The sequence below is a fragment of the Myxocyprinus asiaticus genome, chromosome 24, assembly GCF_019703515.2.
Source record: "Myxocyprinus asiaticus isolate MX2 ecotype Aquarium Trade chromosome 24, UBuf_Myxa_2, whole genome shotgun sequence".
Taxonomy (NCBI): Eukaryota; Metazoa; Chordata; class Actinopteri; order Cypriniformes; family Catostomidae; genus Myxocyprinus; species Myxocyprinus asiaticus.
Genome location: NC_059367.1, coordinates 39,652,963 through 39,672,712, shown reverse-complemented (window position 1 = coordinate 39,672,712; position 19,750 = coordinate 39,652,963). Strand labels below are relative to the sequence as shown.

The 19,750-nt window shown below is 43.3% G+C and overlaps 1 protein-coding gene across 1 annotated transcript in view; it reads left to right on the top strand.

The window, feature by feature from the left end:
- The window catches only part of LOC127415121 (FERM domain-containing protein 3-like), a 112,269-nt gene that overhangs the window by 31,546 nt on the left and 60,973 nt on the right, over positions 1-19,750 (top strand). Inside the window, exons 2-4 of the mRNA XM_051653690.1 lie at positions 565-669; positions 2,347-2,389; positions 13,351-13,429. Coding sequence (XP_051509650.1) covers positions 565-669; positions 2,347-2,389; positions 13,351-13,429 — 227 coding nt within the window. The remainder of the gene's footprint in view (positions 1-564; positions 670-2,346; positions 2,390-13,350; positions 13,430-19,750) is intronic.

Here is a 19,750-nt window from a genome sequence, read left to right as displayed (position 1 = left end):
AAAGCCTGTTGTATCATATTTGATACATGGATTTAAATGGCTTTTTAAATAAAATAATGTACAAAAGTTTAACCAAGCACAAGTTGCTTATATTCAGCAAATACTCATTTTAAAATATCAGCAACAATATAATATTTGCTGTCAATTTTACTTTATTAAAATCAGCAAAGATTTCACTGGAAAAATCTTTCCACACACACACACACACACGCACACAAAAATAAATAAATAAATAAATAAACAAAATAAAATGAGTACATGTAATACAAAAGCTGACATTTTTTAAAAACTTTAACAAATATTTTTCTATTAAGAAATGCCTGGAAACGTCCACCAGGTGGCAGCAGACATCTAGTACATTGCAGACAACAGGATTTTTGGCAAAATTTTGATTATGTTAATTATGCACAGGCTTGAGAAAATAGCGTGTCAAATTTGATGCAGATGGCGTTATAAGGTTAAACTAAACAATATGCATGACCTGGTAGATTATTTTAATACTTATATTTTATGTTGTTTGTATTCATTTTATAAAAGTGTTCATTTTTTTCCTTACCTCTACAGAGAGACACAAAAGGGCAGTTTGTCTTGGACCATGTGTGTAACCACTACAGTCTGCTGGAGAAAGATTACTTTGGCATCAGATATGTGGATCCAGAGAAACAAAGGGTAACTACATTATAACTCATATGTTGTCATTTGACCTCAAAGTTCATAACCTTCAGTGATTTGAAAGTTTCTATAACTTAAGCAGATACATCAGCAAAGCTTTCAGTACGGTTTGGATTCTTGAAAGTTTTAGCTGTCTTAAATCAGTTTGTTAACACAATGGCTAAATACAACCCCAATTCCGAAAAAGTTGGGACAGTTTGAAAAATGCTAATAAAAACAAAAAGGAGTGATTTGTAAATTATATTCACCATTTGCTATATTGAAAGCACTACAACTAAACATTATATGTTTCACTTTGTGAATTTCATTGTTACTGTACATAAAAAACAACAACAAAAAAAAACAATGAAATTCACAAATTAAAACATCATATAATGTTTAGTTGTAGTGCTTTCAATATAGCAAATGGTGAATATCATTTACAAATCACTCCTTTTTGTTTTTATTAGCATTTTTCAAACTGTCCCAACTTTTTCGGAATTGGGGTTGGAGCTATTGGTTAAAGGAATAGTTCACCCAAAATTGAAAATTCTCTCATCATTTACTCACCCTCATGCCATCCCAGATGTATATGACTGACTTTCATTGCTGAACACAAATAGTGATTTTTAGAAGAATATCTCAGCTCTGAAGGTCCATACAATGCAAGTGAATGGTGGCCAGAAATTTTGAAGCTCCAAAATTCATATAAAGGAAACATAAAAGTAATCCATACGACTCCAGTTGTTAAATCCATGTCTTCAGAAGCGATATGATGGGTGTGGGTGAGAAACAGATCAATATTTAAGTACTTTTTTTACTATCAATTCTCCTCCCTGCATAGTAAGTAGCGAAATGCACAAAGAATGCGAATTGCAAAAACAAAAGAAGTATGTGAAAGTGGAGATTTATTGTAAAAAAGGACTTAAATATTGATCTGTTCCTCACCCGCACCTAACATATTGCTTCTGATGATATAGATTAAACCACTGGAGTCGAATGGATTAATTTTATGCTGCCTTAATGTGCTTTTTTGACCTTCAAAGTTTTGGTCACCATTCACTTGCATTGTTGAATATCAGAGCTGAGAAATTCTTCTAAAAATATTTGTTTGTGTTCAACAGAAAAAAGAAAGTCATACACATCTGGGATGGCATGAGGGTGAGTAAATGATGAGAATTTTCATTTTTGGGTGAACTATCCCATTAACATTTTTCAATAGCCTGCGTGGCCTAGGTGACATTCACAACTCCAATCACACAGACAAGACATACAAAAGCTCACAAATCCAACATTCTTGTTTCTACACTCTCACCAGGGTAGAAACTTCATCCTTAAGTAGCCTATCTTACTGGCTATAAATACTGAGTAAAGTTACCATGACAATCGACCAAGGGGTTTTACCCAGCTGTATGTACAACAATGTTTCTTCAGTCGAGCAGAAAATCTCCCCCAGCACTGCAGTGAATTATTTACAGCCATTTATGTTGTAATATTAATGCACTTTATGGAACAAATTCAGGGTTCATTGTTAGGAATTGTGTTTACAATCCTTTCCTGAGCAGAATGCTTGTGCAAAGTGCTTGCCATAAAAATGTTTGATTGGTCACCATCTTTCAGTGAACATCAAAACATTTTTGACTCAATCGTTTTCCCCCCTCTTTCTCCTGTTGTTCTTTTCTCTGAATTTCACAGCATTGGTTGGACCCGAGTAAACCAGTGGTGAAACAAATGAAATGTGAGTTTTATTTCTGTCTTTCTTGCCCCCGAAGTGTTAAGCGTAGCTCCCATTTGCTGGATATGTATTTAAACTGTATCAATATGGAGTTGTGATTAAACATAGTGTACCTATTTTAATTTGCAGTGTAAAGCAATCTAGAACTTTTCTTTTTTTTTTCATCGATGTAGACATGAAAGGGGTCATGACATGGTTCACATATAATATTAGTAAAGTTTTTTTGCACAAAAAAAGCAGTTATAAAACTCAGCTAAATAAGAAACATCCCTTTATCGGGACACTGTATTTTAAAAACAATTTTGTAAAAATCCAAATAACTTTACAGATCTTTATTGTAAAGTGTTTAAACAATGTTTATCCATGCTTGTTCAATGAACCATAAACAATTAATGAACCTGTGGAACGGTCGTTAAGACACTAACAGTTTACAGATGGGTAGGCAGTTAAGGTCACAGTTATAAAAACTTAGGACACTAATGAGACCTTTCTACTGACTCTGAAAAACACCAAAAGAAAGATGCCCAGTGTTCCTGCTCATCTGTGTGAACGTGCCTTAGGCATGCTGCATGGAGGCATCAGGACTGCAGATGTGGCCAGGGCAATAAATTGCAATGTCCATACTGTGAGACTCCTAAGACAGTGCTATAGGGAGACAGGAAGGACAGCTGATCGTCCTCGCAGTGGCAGACCACGTGTAACAACACCTGCACAGGATCGGTACATCCGAATATCACACCTGCGGGACAGGTACATGATGGCAACAACAACTGCCTGAGTTACACCAGGAATGCAGAATCCCTCCATCAGTGCTCAGACTGTCCGCAAGAGGCTGAGAGAGGCTGGACTGAGGGCTTGTAGGCCTGTTGTAAGGCAGATCCTCACCAGACATCACCAGCAACAACGTCGCCTATGGGCACAAACCCACCTTCACTGGACCAGACAGGACTGGCAAAAAGCGCTCTTCACTGATGAGTCGTGGTTTTGTCTCACCAGGGAGATGGTCTGACTCGCATTTATCATCGAAGGAATGAGCGTTACACTGAGGCCTGTACTCTGGAGCGGAATCAATTTGGAGGTGGAGGGTCTGTCATGGTCTGGGGAGGTGTGTCACAGCATAATAATAATTATAATTTTTATAAATTTTTTATAATTATAATTAATAATAATTTTTATAATTATATTTATTTATCACACATTATACATTTGCACATATACAGTGAAATACTTTTTTTCACATATCCCAGCTAAGCTGGGGTCAGAGTGCAGGGTCAGCCATGATACGGCGCCCCTGGAGCAGATAGGGTCAAGGGCCTTGCTCAAGGGCCCAACAGTGGCATCTTGGCAGTGCTGGGGCTTGAACCCCTGATCTTCTGATCAGTAACCCAGAGCCTTAACCGCTGAGCCACCACTGCCCCATAATCGGACTGAGGTTGCTGTCACTGCAGGCAATCTCAATGCTGTGCATTACAGGGAAGACATCCTCCTCCCTCATGCGGTACCCTTCCTGCAGACAGTGCCACCAGCCATACTGCTCGTTCTGTGCATGATTTCCTGCAAGACAGGAAAGTCAGTGTTCTGCCATGGCCAGCGAAGAGCCCGGATCTCAATCTCATTGAGCACGTCTGGGACCTGTTGGATCGGAGGGTGAGGGCTTGAGCCATTCTCCCCAGAAACGTCCGGGAACTTGCAAGTGCCTTGGTGGAAGTGTGGGGTAACATCTCACAGCAAGAACTGACAAATCCGGTACAGTCCACGAGGAGGAGATGCACTGCAGTACAGTAAATGCAGCTGGTGGCCACACCAGATACCGTCCTGGTTACTTGCGTAATCTCTGTTCCCTGATGGAGGGAATGAGACGTTGTGTCAATGTAGTGACACTAGGGGTCACCCTTGGGAGCCCGAGACACCTCTGGTCTTTGATAAAAGGCCAATGAAAATTGGCGAGTGGTATTTGCATACAACTCCCCCGGACATATGGGCATAAAAGGAGCTGGTATGCAACCACTCATTCAGGTTTTATGCTGAGGAGCTCCCGGCAATTTCAGCGGGTAGTTCAGCGTTGTGGCAGGAGGGACACAAAGTCTCGTTCCCTCCTTCAGGGAACGGAGGTTACGCAAGTAACCAGGACATTCCCTATCTGTCACTCACTCGACGTTGTGTCGATGTAGTGACACTAGGGGTCCCTATACAACACACCGCAACTGGCTGAACTGTGTTACGTGAACTGGCGGTGTGTGACGGGTAGACCACTGTGTGCCTCGTAGCCAGCACACCAGGCCGACACGTAACCTCCCCCAACACTGTTATGAATGTCGAACGACCCTTTGGGACAAGTTGACTACCCAAAAGATAGAGACGGGCTAGCCCAGTCATGGCCTCTTATCCCCTTTTTTCCACTCCCCAAAAAAAAGGGGGATTAACCGACTGGGCCGACCAGGTCTAGTCGGGGGGGTGTCCCTCCCAAGGGGAGGACATCGCGGAGACCACACCCCTCCCGGGGGGGGGGGGGGGGGTTATTTAAGTGGAAATACGTCACATGGTCTTGCCGAGCTATGTCAGAAAAATGCCATGTGGAGAAGTGCCATGGTAGGTCCTACCCTACGGGGGAGGAGTTACTCCAACATGGAAACTGGGGCAGAGGGGTCTCTGCCCAAGGAAGACGCAGTTTGTCAACAGGGAAATGAATTAGCGGAAGATATACGTTGCATGGGGTTACCTACGGGGAACCGCCACATGTGGAGCACCTATCCCAGTACAGGGCTTTACTTGGCACGTGTACTGGGCCGGCAGCGAGTCTCTCCGAAAACTCATCTGCCACAGGGCTCGGAGGAAAGCAACCAGGGAACACAGTTTGAACACTACTGGGAGTTAACAGCGCATGTCTTCAGCTCAGGGGAGGTGAAAGGCGCTATGCGCAAGTGATACACCCGGCCGGCTGTCCCGGACTTACCTGCTTGTGCGCGCCACTACACGGGATGAAACCGGTTCCACCCGGAAGTTGTAGAACCTCGCAAAGGTGTTGGGTGTTACCCAGCCCACTGCTCTGCAAATGTCTGTTAGAGAGGCGCACCTGGTCAAGGCCCAGGAGGCCACTACACCCCTGGTAGAATGGGCTCGTGACCCTACTGGGGGCGGCACGTCCTGGGTGTGATATGCCATAATTATGGTGTCAATGAGCCAGTGGGCGATCCTCTGCTTGGAGACAGTGCTACCTTCCCGCTGTCCACCAAAGCAGACAAAGAGCTGCTCAGAGACACTAAAGCTCTGCGTGCAATCCAAATAGATGCGTAAAGCACGCACCGGACACAGCAACGTCAGGGCTGGGTCTGCCTCCTCCTGGGGCAGCGCTTGCAGGTTCACCACCTGGTCCCTAAAAGGGGTCGTGGGAACCTTGGGCACATAGCCCGGTTGGGGTCTCAGGATCACGTGAGAGTAGCCCGGACTGAACTCCAGGCATGTTTCGCTGACAGAGAACGCTTGCAGGTCTCCTACTCTCTTGATGGAAGTGAGCGCAGTCAGGAGGGCAGTCTTCAAGGAGAGTGCCTTAGGCTCGGCTGACTGCAAAGGCTCAAAGGGGGCTCTCTGTTGACCCTGAAGAACTATAGAGAGGTCCCATGAGGGAACGAGGCGTGGTCTGAAGGGATTCAGCCTCCTGGTGCCTCTCAGGAACCTGATGATCAGGTCGTGCTTCCCTAAGGACTTACCGTCCACTGTGTCGTGGTGTACCGCTATAGCTGCTACATACACCTTCAAGGTGGAAGGGGACAGCCGCCCTTCCAACCTCTGCTGCAGGAAGGAAAGCACCAATCCGTCTGCGCGATCTCTGGGGGTCTTCGCGTCGGGAAGAACACCAGTTAGCGAACAGACGCCACTTAAAGGCATACAGGAGCCTTGTAGAGGGGGCCCTAGCCTGAGTGATCATGTCTACCACCGCGGGTGGTAGACTGCATAGGTCTTCCGCATCCCTTCCAGGGACCAGACATGGAGATTCCAGAGGTCTGGTCGCAGGTGCCAGATGCTGCCCCGTCCCTGAGAAAGAAGGTCCTGGGGAATTCGCCGGGGGTGGGGGGGTGGGGGGGGCTGTCGTGAGGAGCGTGAGGTCCGAGAACCATGTCTGGATGGGCCAGTAGGGTGTTACCAGGATGACCTGCTCCTCGTCCTCCCCGACCTTGCACAGGGTCTGTGCAAGTAGGCTCACTGGGGGAAACGCATATTTGCGCAGTCCAGGGGGCCAGCTGTGTGCCAGCGCGTCTATACCGAGAGGTGCCTCAGTCAGGGCGTACCAGAGCGGGCAGTGGGAGGATTCTTGTGAGGTGAACAGGTCTACCTGTGCTTGTCCGAATCGACTCTAGATCAGCTGGACCACCTGAGCGTGGAGTCTCCACTCTCCCCTGAGGGTAACCTGCCGTGACAGCGTGTCCGCTGCAGTGTTGAGGTCGCCCGGGAGCGCAGACCGCTTTGACGGTTGACATAGACAACACGGCAATGGTAGCATGTCCGAACTAACACGTGCTTGCCCTGGATCAACGGCCGGAACCTCCGCAGGGCGAGCAGAATTGCCAGCAACTCGAGGCAGTTGATGTGCCAACGCAGCCGCGGGCCCGTCCATAAGCCGGCAGCTGCGTGCCCGTTGCAACAGTGCCCCAGCCCGTCTTGGAGGCATCTGTCGTGACCACGACGCTCCTGGAGACCTGCTCTAGGGGAACGCCTTCCCGTAGAAACGCGAAGTCGGTCCAAGGGCTGAAGGGGCGGTGACAGATCGGCGTGATGACCACGCCATGTGTCCCGCGGCGCCATGCCCATCTCGGGACTCGAGTCTGAAGCCAGTGCTGAAGCGGTCTCATATGCATCAACCCGAGCGGAGTGGCCACCGCTGAGGATGCCATATGCCTAAGGAGCCTCTGAAAGAGTTTCAGTGGAACCGCTGTTTTCTGTTTGAACACCTTCAAACAGGTCAGCACCGACTGTGCGCGCTCGTTCGTGAGGCGTGCTGTCAACGAGACTGAGTCCAACTCCAAACCGAGAAAAGAGATGCTCTGAACTGGGAGGAGCTTGCTCTTTTCCCAGTTGACCCGAAGCCCTAGTCGGCTGAGGAGCGAGAGCACCTGTGTGCACAACATATCCTGAGAGTGAGCTAGGATTAGCCAATCGTCGAGATAGTTGAGAATGCGAATGCCCACTTCCCTTAATGGGGCAAGAGCTGCCTCTGCGACCTTCGTGAAGACACGAGGGGACAAGGAGAGACCGAAAGGGAGAACCTTGTACTGATACGCCCGACCCTTGATTGCAAACCGCAGGAAGGGTCTGTGTCGAGGTAGAATCGAGACGTGGAAGTACGCGTCCTTCAGGTCTACCGCCGCGAACCAATCTTGATGCCGGACACTTGCCAGAATGCGTTTTTGCATCAGCATCTTGAACGGGAGTCTGTGTAAAGCCCGGTTCAGTACTCGGAGGTCCAAGATTGGCCGCAACCCACCGCCTTTTTTTCCGTACATTGAAGTTGAGGTTGTAAAACCCCCTTCTTCATCTCGGCCGAAGGGACAGGTTCTATCGCATCCTTCCGTAGGAGGGTTGCGATCTCCGTGCGCAAGGTAGCAGTGTTTTCGTCCTTCACCGAGGTGAAGTGGATACCGCTGAACCTGGGCGGAAGCTTGGTGAACTGAATCGCGTAGCCGAGTCGGTTGGTCCGGATCAGCCATCGCGACAGATTGGAAAGCACAAACCACGCATCCAAGCTCCGAGCGAGGGGGACCAAAGGGACAATCTCGGATATACCGGCAGGTGGGGCCTCACGGCGGGGGGGAGCCCAAGGTGCCACACCATGTTGTGGCCGTGCTGAGTCCAGGGACATCAAAGCACTATCCTGGCACCTTGTGACCACCCCCGGAACAGCCTGGGACGGGGGAGGAAGTGGCCTGTCCTCGCGACCCATGGAGACTGTCGCATCTGGGACGGATTTGTGCCACAGCTGGGCGCGCAGGGGTGGGGAGAACGCCGCTGGAGCACCAACCATGCAAGGATAAAAAGGTGGACGGTAGTCGTGATGACGGCCGTGCACAATGGTTATGTGACCCAGGGAACGAGGAATCCGCTCTTTTGCTGAACTGTTGGGTACCGCAGCCACTTGGGCATGCGGCGAAATTAAATGAAAAAGCAACAAAAGATTCTCCTCCCGGCCCTCCACCGGGGGATGGGGTGGTCTGCTTACCAGCTCCAAGGTGGGTTTCGTCGTTGCTGGGTCACCCGTCTCAGGGGCACTTTGAAGCCTTCTGTGGGTTCTTGGTGGCCGGCCGTGAGACGTGTGGCTTCTGCTTCCTGTGTTTGGCTCCACGCCGGGGCCGGGCCGAAGGGGTGGGCTGCGGTGGAGCCGGTGCAGTCACCGCAGGGGGATGCCCTTGGCGACGAGCAGGTGGGGTGCGGGATCTTGAGCCGCGCCGGGGCAGGATGTGCCGGATAGCCTCCGTCTGCTGCTTCACCGTCGAGAACTGCTGGGCAAAGTCCTCGACGGTGTCGCCGAATAGGCCAACCTGGGAGATTGGGGCAGCAAGGCCATCTCGACCAGGTTGAGCCAAAGGTGGCGCTCCTGGACCACTAAGCTGGACATCACCCACCAGAGAGACCGTGCAGTGACCTTCGTTGCCCGGAGAGCGAGGTCGGTCGCCGAGTGCAGCTCCTGCATCAAATCTGGGGTGGAACTACCCTTGTGCAGTTCTTTTAACGCCTTTGCTTAGTGGACCTGCAGGAGGGCCATGGCGTGCAGGGCGGAGGCGGCTTGTCCAGCGGCACTGTAGGCTTTGGCCGTCAGGGACAACGTGAACCTACAGGCCTTGGACGGGAGCTTTGGGCGTCCGCGCCAGGTGGCGGCACTCTGCGGGCATAGATGCACCCCGAGCGCCTTATCCACCGGGGGAATCGCCGAATAGCCCCTGGCCGCCCCACCATTGAGGGTAGTGAGGGCGGGGGAGCCGAAAGATCGGGACCGGGCAGTAAAAGGTGCCTCCCACGATTTTGTCAGCCCCTCGTGCACTTCCGGGAAGAAAGGGACTGGAGCAGGGCGTGGCTGCTTTGAGCAGCGCCGCGAGCCCAGGAACCAATCATCGAGCCGCGAGGGTTCAGGGGAGAGCGGAGGGTTCCACTCTAGCCCGACGCTTACGGCCTCCCGGGAAAGCATGTCCGTCATTTCCGCATCAGCCTGTGACTGGGCAATCGTCCCCGAGGGGGGGAGCCCAGCTGAGGCTTCCGCGTCTGACTGGATGAGCCCGCTCTCCGATTCTGCGCTTGAGAGCTCATCTGGGGAATGGGAGGCCATACCCGGCGGAGGTGGTCCCATTGGGGACCCCAAATCCCGTAGGTAGAAGGACCGAGGTCTTTCTTACGAAAGCAAGCCGCGACCGCAACGTTGCCATGGTCATGTTCTCGCAGTGAGTACATGATCCATCCACGAACGCTGTCTCCGCGTGGGTCGCGCCCAGACACGAAAGACAGCGATCGTGACCATCCGAAGTTGAGTGGAAACGACCGCAACCAGGAATAACACACAAACGGAAAGTCATCTTTAAAGAGATGTGTCTTTAAAAAGACGTTCCGTGTGTGCCGCTCTTTTAGAGAAATAGACTCTTTTTGAAAAATATACTCTCTTTTTTCTGCCGAAGCGCCCAGGGGTGTTCTCTGCAGCGCACCAGTGCAGAGGAGGGAGAAGCCACTGAAATGCGCCATCAGATCCAGCAGAGGTGAATGAACAGTCAGCTCAGTAAACATCGACCATTCGGCTCCGAAGAGAAAATCTGAATGAGTGGTTGCATACCAGCTCCTTTTATACCCGTATGTCCGGGGTAGTGTTATGCAAATACCACTCGCCAATTTTCACTGGCCTTTTATCAAAGACCAGAGGTGTCTCGGGCTCCCAAGGGTGACCCCTAGTGTCACTACATCGACACAACGTCGAGTGAGTGACAGATAGGGAATGACTGTTACTTTTGATTTTGACCCCCATTTGTTCAGGGACACATTATTCCACTTCTGTTAGTCACATGTCAGTGAAACTTGTTCAGTTTATGTCTTAGTTGTTGAATCTTTTTATGTTCATTCAAATATGTATAAATGTTAAGTTTGCTGAAAATAAAAGCAGTTGAAAGTGAGAGGACGTTCCTTTTTTTGCTGAGTTTACATGTATTTGTAAAACATGATCATTTCCCACCCTCATTCTGACCCTCTGTCAGAAACGTTCAGGTTTTGGTGCTGCTTCTCCTTTAAAACTGGACTGTACATGCCGAATGTTATGACTGGCTCTCTGATCTTGACTGATCTGCTCTCTCTACTTGCCATCTCACTTCTCACTGCTACTAGGTGTTGATGTGTTGTTGTGGAGGCAGTCAGATGCAAATATCTACCACAGAGTAACATCACAATGTGGAGGAAGTAGAGAACAAGTCATTTTGGCAGCTTGGTTTCAATAACTGCTCTCTTTGCAGTGAGTAGGAAGTTTTGAATGCTGAAACTTACAGTATGTTTTTATAGTACAATGACCATTTGACCACTATATGTCAAAAGATGAAGGAAAATTTGATTTCTCATGTCATGACCCCTTGGTTGATAACTTGTATGGCATGTAAAGGAGAGGTGTTGTGACAGGAGGTACAATTTTTTTTTTTTTTAAATTGGTTGATGCTTTGGGAATTTCCGTACTGCGAATTTCAGAAATTCTTATCTTTCCCCCTGTAGCTAAACTGGAACTACAGCCATGCGCATGTGAACATTCTCAAAGCGCAGCTTTTTTGCAAATATTGTAGTAGTGTTTACTAGATCTGTTGATTTATTGTGTTTAGTGTGATTCATTATATAAAAAATAGTGCTGTCAGTCGATTAAAATTTGATGAATCGCATAATTGTTCGTAGTTAATAGTGATTAATCACAGATTTTAAAAGTGCTGAAATTTGACTCTAAATATACTTATATTCCTGTCAAAATGCATTTATTTTCTTCTTAGGAAAGAAAACAAAACAATATGTTTTAATATAATGCTTTATTAACATTTTCCAAACAAAGCCTTCCACAGTATAAAGATAGAAATGCACTAAAATAGCACCAATTCAAGTAACATTAAATGTTTCCCAAAGTCTAAGTGGAAGTTTGACTAATTAAAAAACAAGTTCCCAAATAGGTTGCATATTCATTGCTATCCACTTTTTTACAGCAATCGCGAAGCCGTGTTCATGATTTGCGTCAGGGTGTCAATGGCAGCATCAAGCACCGCTTTGAACTACATATGAAAAACGCTTGTAGACAAAAACATCTCATTCTGTGTTTTAATGATAGTTAAGATTTGACGTGTTTTTGTGGTAATTAAAATGCGCCTTACTTATGCTGACAAATACTTGATTTCTGTCACAAGTCCCATCTGGGCTTGTTTTGTACATCAAATATCATTAAGAGCTCCTTTCTCCATCACTTTATCACCGATACTGAATCACTGTTGTGTGTGTTTGTGGTGTGTGTGTCAGTGTAATGACTCTCAGTGTAAGGGCGGACACATCGCAAAGGTTCCACCCTTCCAACAAGCGTTTATGCTGGTTTATGCTGTATTAACGGTAAATGCATTAATCGCAATTAAGAAAAATTAACGGGTTAAACATTTTAAATCAGTCGCATGTGTTAACGGGTTAATTTTGACAGCTCTAATACAAAATATCACTTTAAATAAATGTATGCAATTAATCGTGCCCCCTGAATCTAACTTAATTCTGTAATTAAAGTATGTATTTTTGTGCCGCGTCAGCAAGGGGCAGTCAGGGCACCTTAACAAACCTCAAAAAAAGCGTAGCAACAGAATAAGAGCTGACAGCTGGATGAAGCACTACATCTTGAGAAGCAATTTTCAGTTTCAGCTATATTAAATTGACAGAGCGTCCTACAAAGGCATAATTTATGATGCAGAAAACCAGTGCTTTAAAAGCGTCAAATGTACACAGAACGACAATTAAAAATTTAAACACAGATTGGAACAGGACAGACTGGCGAACTCAATTGCAAAATGAATTGCTGTTGACTACAGGCTTGTTGAATGATATCGGAATAAAACAAACAATAGATTGACTTCTAAAGCCACTTTTTGTCTAATTAATGCTTTACTCGGCTGCCACAATAATGCAATTTCAGGGCATATTCCAATTGAAAGTGAGCATCCTTATTCCCTACTCACTCTGATGGGTGGAACTCTTTAAGTGACTACTCTGAAAGGATCATGGCATTACTGTATGAATGTACCCTTCGCTAACAGTCTTGTGGAAGGGCCCTTCGTGAAAAGATGAATTTTCTTACTTTCATTTGGAACGACGCTTCAAGTGGCATCCCTTTCCTGCAATGCCCTTCAAGGGTGCAAAAATGCAGTTTGGAATTCGGCCTCAATCTGAATATCTGAATTATTATATTTATTATAGGCCTTACATATTATATTTAGAATTATTATTAATTATTGTGTATTATTTATAGTTAATTATATTTGGGGGCCTTTTTCAGAAAATATTGATACATGCGATAATTTAGATTAATTAATCTGCATTTTATGGCATTAATTTGATTAAACATTGTAATCAGTTTACAGTCCTAGTAATTATAGGATGAGGTATATGTGTGCTGAAAAACAATCATGTGCTGATGTGTCTGAATGGTTTAGTTCTTTTCATGTTTATGGTGCAAAGAACTCCTAAGTAGACAGTCTTAAAGTGACGAAATGTTTTTCCTTTGGGCTCTGATCTCCGCAGACTCATTTAGTTTATCTTTGAAGACTTAATTTGATTCCTCACCAGAGGGGGTTCCCTTACCTCATGCATGAATATAATCACTTTAGCTTCACTCATGCCCTCAGTTACAGTTCTCTGCATAATCTTTCTCATATTTACGGTTTTACGTTCAAGCCGTCTCCCTCTCTTTCCATCTGACTGTTGGTGTGTGTTGTTTTCAGGTCAGCAGCCGTATACTATGTGCTTCAGGGTGAAGTTCTACCCTCAGGAGCCAATCAAGATCAGAGAAGAGTTGACAAGGTAACATGCTTCTGATCCAATATAAAATTGACAGCAGAATAATGTTAAAACAACCATGGTCAGTCACTGTATAAACAGCTCTGAAAGTATTTGAGTCTCTGGAAGAGATTTGCATTTTAAAAATGCCTCCAGGGCAGATCGCTCGAGTTTTATTTGAAAACAGTGTGTTTGCAGCTCAGGCATAAGCAGTAATGGGTGATCTGTGGATTCTTTCATGTGAATCTTACAAAACCTGTCAAGAACATGTCCGGGTCATCTTTCACCCCAAACTCAAAAGAAAGAAAGGAGCATATGAATACTATTTTTACAACCTTTTTTTTCCTGTGTGTTCTGGAATTCTTTTATGAAATTTAGCACGTTTTCCCACCAATTCTCACTATAATCAATTTTTGTGTAAAATATGACCAAACAAACGTGCTTTTGTGAAATTCACCCTAGTATTCATAAAATGGTTTACATTTTGGAAGATGTCCATAGAGTATGTTGTCATGTACTGTATGTGTCTATCCAAAATTAACCAATTAACCATTTAAGCTTTAAGATTTCCTGTTTCAGTGGCATACCCAAAATTAAAGGCTTATAACTTCAATTTAATTAAAAAGATTTTAATGATATAGATTATGATACATTCTGGGACTCTCAGCCTAAGAAACTGCTGAAAAATTGACATTTTCTTATTTTTCTTATTTGACATTATAAATCTCAGGGTGTAAATAAGGTGTCTCCGAAAAACTGCTTTTGTTTTGTTCCCAATCTTATCAACTGTATCTGAGAAAAATGTTGTGTTGATATGACAAATCAATGAAAATTTATAGCATTAAAATATAATTTATCATAGTGTCTAAAAACATCTCCATGTGTCCAAAATCCTCTCCAAACAAATAAAACATATAATAATTGTACATAAAAAAATTATTACACATACAAACACGACAATGACTAAAGGTAGTCATAACATGGAGACATGATTTTTGTTATAAGATTTCACAGAATGATTGCCTTTTGACTCAATGAGTCGGTGTCATTTACATGGTCATCTCCTGGTGGCCATTTGTAACATTGTGCATTGTGTGAATTATCTAATGATCAATGCATCCGATTACCTTGTGTGTGGGCTTGTTTGCAAGATAATCATCTCTGCTAAATAATATTATGTGATATTTTATGTTCCGTTTATTTTTTGTGAAGTTATAAGTGAAAATGCTGCATATAAGCAATACTAACATAATTGTCAAAGAAATGTACTCAGCTATTACTCGCTATATTTTTGTCTGTGAGTAAAACAAATAGGCTGGTTGTATTCTACTCTTTGGGAGCTTTCCAACAACATATGACACATGGCTATTTGATGTTTTTACTGATTGCAATAATAAGTGAAATGTTTTGTTATAAATTATCAAAACGGAACACTTCTGATTTGTCTGCAAATTTCAAATCACTTGTTCAGTTTTGGTCAAAATGCCTGAATGCATTGGAAAGTAGATACCTATTTTGAGTTGGTCTAGACTGTAGTTTTTAATGTTTTGGCACAACTGATCTTAAAGGGTTCAAAACATTTTTGCATTATTAATTACATTATTAGTGTTATAATAGTACTGTCTGTCAATTAAAAAATTTAAGTGCGATTAATCACATAAGTTGTCATAGTTAATCGCGATTAATCGCAGATTTTGAAAGTGATGAAATTTGACTGTAAATGCTGTATACTTTTCCTGTCAAAATGCATTTATTTCCTTATTAGGAAAGAAAACAAAACAATGTGTAACAATATAATGCTTTAACATTTTCCAAACAAAGCCTTCCACAGTATAAAGATAGAAATGCACCAAAATATCACCAGTTCAGATAACAATAAACGTTTCCTAAAGTCTTAAGTGGGAGTTTGACTAATTGAAAGAACTAGTCCCCACATAGGTTGCATTTTCATTGCAAACCATTCTCCACAGTATTAAACTGCTGGTAGACTGTGGCTTTCCGGTTTGCTAGAGCAATCGTGAAGCCACGTTCATGATTTCTGTCAGGATGTCAGTGCCGCTTTGAACTCCACATGAAAAGCGCTTGCAGACAAAAACGTCTAATTCTGCGATTTTTGTTGATAGTTAAGACTTGCTGTTCTTTTGTGGTAATTAAAACGCACCTTACATGGGCTGAAAAACTTGATTTATGTCACAAGTCCCATCTGGGCTTGTTTTGTACATCAAATAGTGTCAAGAGCTCCTTTCTCCATCATTTGATCACAGACACGGCTGTTGTGTACAGTATGTTTGTGGCATCAGTATAATGAGCCTGGGTGGACACATCGCTAAGGTTCCACCCTTCGAACCAGTTTTTATGCTGTTTATGCTGTGTTAATGATAAATGCGTTAATTGCGATTAAGAAAATGAACACGTTAAACCTTTTAAATTAATCGCATGCGGTAACGCGTTAATTTTGACAGCTCTAGTTATTAATGTTATTAATATTTAAAACTTTCAGTGTGATATAAGTTGTGTTCGACTTCATGCAGTGCTGTGGAGACCGATCAGCGCCATACTTTAAGCAGTGCATGTCCATTAGAAATTTTGTTAGGCTTCAGACAGCGGCATCGCTGGGTCACCATGTCATATGCCTGCAGTTTCTCCAGAGCAGCTGCACAAGCCCTGAATAACTACACTGCTTATTCATGATTGGCCAGACTCACAACAATGGCAATGGTTTGCAATGGCATACTACACATACTAAGCTTACTACTTCTGCTATGTCAGTCTATGGCAGAAATAAGAGTAGTATAGTAGTAAGCCATTACCAAGGTGTTTATTCTGACACCACCAGTTCGTCAAAAACTCTCATAAATCTGTGTTTTTTATAACAGTACATCATGCTTATATCATGTTATATTATGTTTGTCATAGTAATATCATTTTTATTCATTAAAAACATTCAAAATGATTAAAAATACTGACTCCTTTATTGGTATCGAAATAATATAGGCTTTTATTGGACTTTCTTCTTGTGCACACTGCAGGCACTGTATCAAGCAGCACATAACCTTTTCAAATGATAATGTTTCTGGTTATTTTGTGTAAAATTAAAGCATCTGAATTTCACTTCGATTGCAATAAAGAAAGCAAACATCGCACAATCTTCCGTGATTGGTCTGGGTTCAGCAGGTGACGAGAAGCGCAAAGTGTCTGGCTTGACGGCTCTCTTTTCAACTCCTCCACCAATTGCAACCGGCAAATTTCGCCGATCGGTAAATCGGGACGCAGTTCAAGTCGAACACACCTGTAATCAATGTGCCAGGAAGACATTATGAAACAGGAAATTATATTACAGAGAGGACCCTTGAAGCAGGGTTCCCACGTGTCCTGAAAACCTGGAATTTTGTAATGCAGTTTTCCAGTCATGGAAAAGTCACGGAAAATAATTATTTGTCCTGGAAAATATTTTAGTATAATAAAACTGTTTAACTTTGTTGTAAACAAGGTTTTTGATACATGTACAAAAACATGGTAAAGATCAGGATTTGGAATAGGTGTCAAATACACAAATTTGTATAGTTTTTGTGTATTTGCCGGCGGCAGCGTATTGTGAAACAACATCAATGGTTGAGATCCTGTACTCCGATGAAATAGTTTGTGTTGATACAGTGCAAAATATTATAATTTTTTCATTCCAACATTGCTGTTGTGTTAACTACAAAAACATTTAAGTTGTAAACTTTAGACAATGACAACGGTTGGACCGCTGATCTTATAAATCAATTCACACCCCAAGATGGCAGTATGGTGATGTGGCCTTTACACATCGGGAGGTAAATACATTTTCTAAAACGATCTGTGTCTGCTTAAACCGCGGTTACCACATCTAGGGCCCTATGATTGCAATGATGGGAGAACATGGAGGGAATCACTGACTCCAGTCATAAAAATGGCATTACCTATAAAAAATACTGTGGAATGTCATGGAATTTCAAATATTTGGGATAAAAATGATTTTTTGAATGTACAATTACATTTTTAATTAAAATTCAAATCGTGATATATCATATTGTGATTATTTAATCATAAAAGCATGCGATTTAATTGAATAAATATTAGGGCTGTCAAACTATATATATTTTTTAATCATGATTAATTGCATGTTTTTTTTGTGTGTGTGTGTGTGTGTTTGTGGGTGTGTAGTTAATCGTGATTAATTGCAACATCTCATGAGTGGACAAAATATGCTTCATTCAGATGTACTTATTGTTTTTAAGTCATTTACACACACACACACACACACACACACACACACACACACACACACACATACATATACATATATATATATATATGTATATATATATATTGTGGCCAAAAATATTGGCACCCTTGGTAAATATGTGCAAAGAAGGCTGTGAAAAAAAATCTGCATTGTTTGTCCTTTTGAGATTTCATTAAAAAATCACTCTCCTCTTCAGTTCACCCCACAAATTTTCTATAGGGTTCAGGTCAGGGGACTGGGATGGTCATGGCAGAACCTTGATTTTGTTGTCAATGAACCATTTTTGTGTTGTGTTTGTTTTGGATCATTGTCCTGCTGGAAGATCCAACCAGGGCCCATTTTAAGCTTTCTGACAGAGGCAGTCAGGTTTTGATTTTTTATCTGTTGGTATTTAATAGAGTCAGTGATGCCATGTATCCGAACAAGATGTCCAGGACCTCTGGCAGAAAAACAGCTCCACAACATTAAAGATCCAGCACCACATTTAACCGTGGGCATTGGGTACTTCTTTATCTCTGTGTGCGCCAAACCTCTCTCTGGTGTTTGCTGCCAAAAAGCTCTTTTTTTGTTTCATCTGACCATATAACCCGGTCGCATTTGAAGTTCCAGTAGTGTCTGGCAAACTGAAGATGCTTGAGTTTGTTGTTGGATGCCTACAGTGGCTTTTTTTTTTTCTTGAAACCCTCCCAAACAACCTGTGGTGATGTAGGTGATGTCTGATATATTTTTTTTGAGACTTTCTGACCCCAAGACCCAACTTATTTCTGCATTTATCCAGCTGTGATCCTTGGAGATTCTTTGGCCACTTGAACCATCCTCCTCACTGTGCGTGAAGACAATATTGATACACATGTCCTCTTCCAGGCCGATTCTTAAGATCTCCAGTTGATTGGAACTTGTTAATTATTGCCCTGATGATGGAAATGATTGCTAGAGCTATTTTCTTATAGCTACTTCCCATTTTGTGAAGCTCAACAACATTTTGCCGCACATCAGAACTATATTATTTAGTCTAACCCACTGTGATTAAGGGCATTTGGCCTGTGTGTTACCTCATATTTATACCCCTGTGAAACAGGAAGTCATGGCTGAACAGTTTCATGTTCCTAGTCACCCAGGTGCACTAAAATATGTAAAATATGAATGGGAATATACTTCAGATATTTTTCACTCATAAGAATTTCTAGGGGTGCCAATAATTGTGGCTAATGTGTTTTGGAGACAAATATGTATTTAATAATGAGATATTTCCCCTCTTTTAATTGTTTTACTTCAATTAAAGGTTAGAGTTTTATAAATGTTTTGAATGAAAGATAAAGGATAAACAATACAGATTTTTTTTTTTACAGACTTCTTTGATCATATTTACCAAGGGTGCCAATATTTTTGGCCACAACAGTATATAGTTGTATGTGTATTATGACAGGACATATTTGCTTCCTTTTATGGTGTTTTAACAGACATAGTGTTTAGAGGAGCACAGTGGAATTAAATGACTATTTGCACCACTCATGCGAAAAAAAAATAAAGTCTGCACTGTCACTTACAATTGACAACTCTGTGTAAAATACATCAACAGCTCCTTTTTAGACCCCTTTCACCCCGTTCGGTGGGATTAAATGGATTAATGACAGTGTAGATTACCTGCAGGGTTCCAACATCTTCTGCTGTTCTGCAGTGTCTAGTGCACTATCAAACTTACTATTATGCAGAGACACTGTGACAGAACCTTTGAGACAGAGTGCAGCAGGGTTTCCGTTAGCTGGAAATGTCTGACAAATTCAAAAATTATTTGCGCTGCGCTGCCACAGAGGTCTTTTCTGACAGTTTGCAAAGTTCAAAAGCAGACTATGTTATTCCCGTCTCGCGTGCCAGTTTAAAATTCTTCCTTTAGTGCATCGGTTGATTAACAGGTGAGTAGATCCCGAAATGTATGCACAAACTCAACGGGAGAGTTAATTCATTATAGCATGTAAACAAACAAAAACAGCATGCACCCGTTTGGGATGATTCAATCATAAGTGAACATCACCGTCATTGTGTCACACTGTCAGTGTATTATTGCATGATATAGC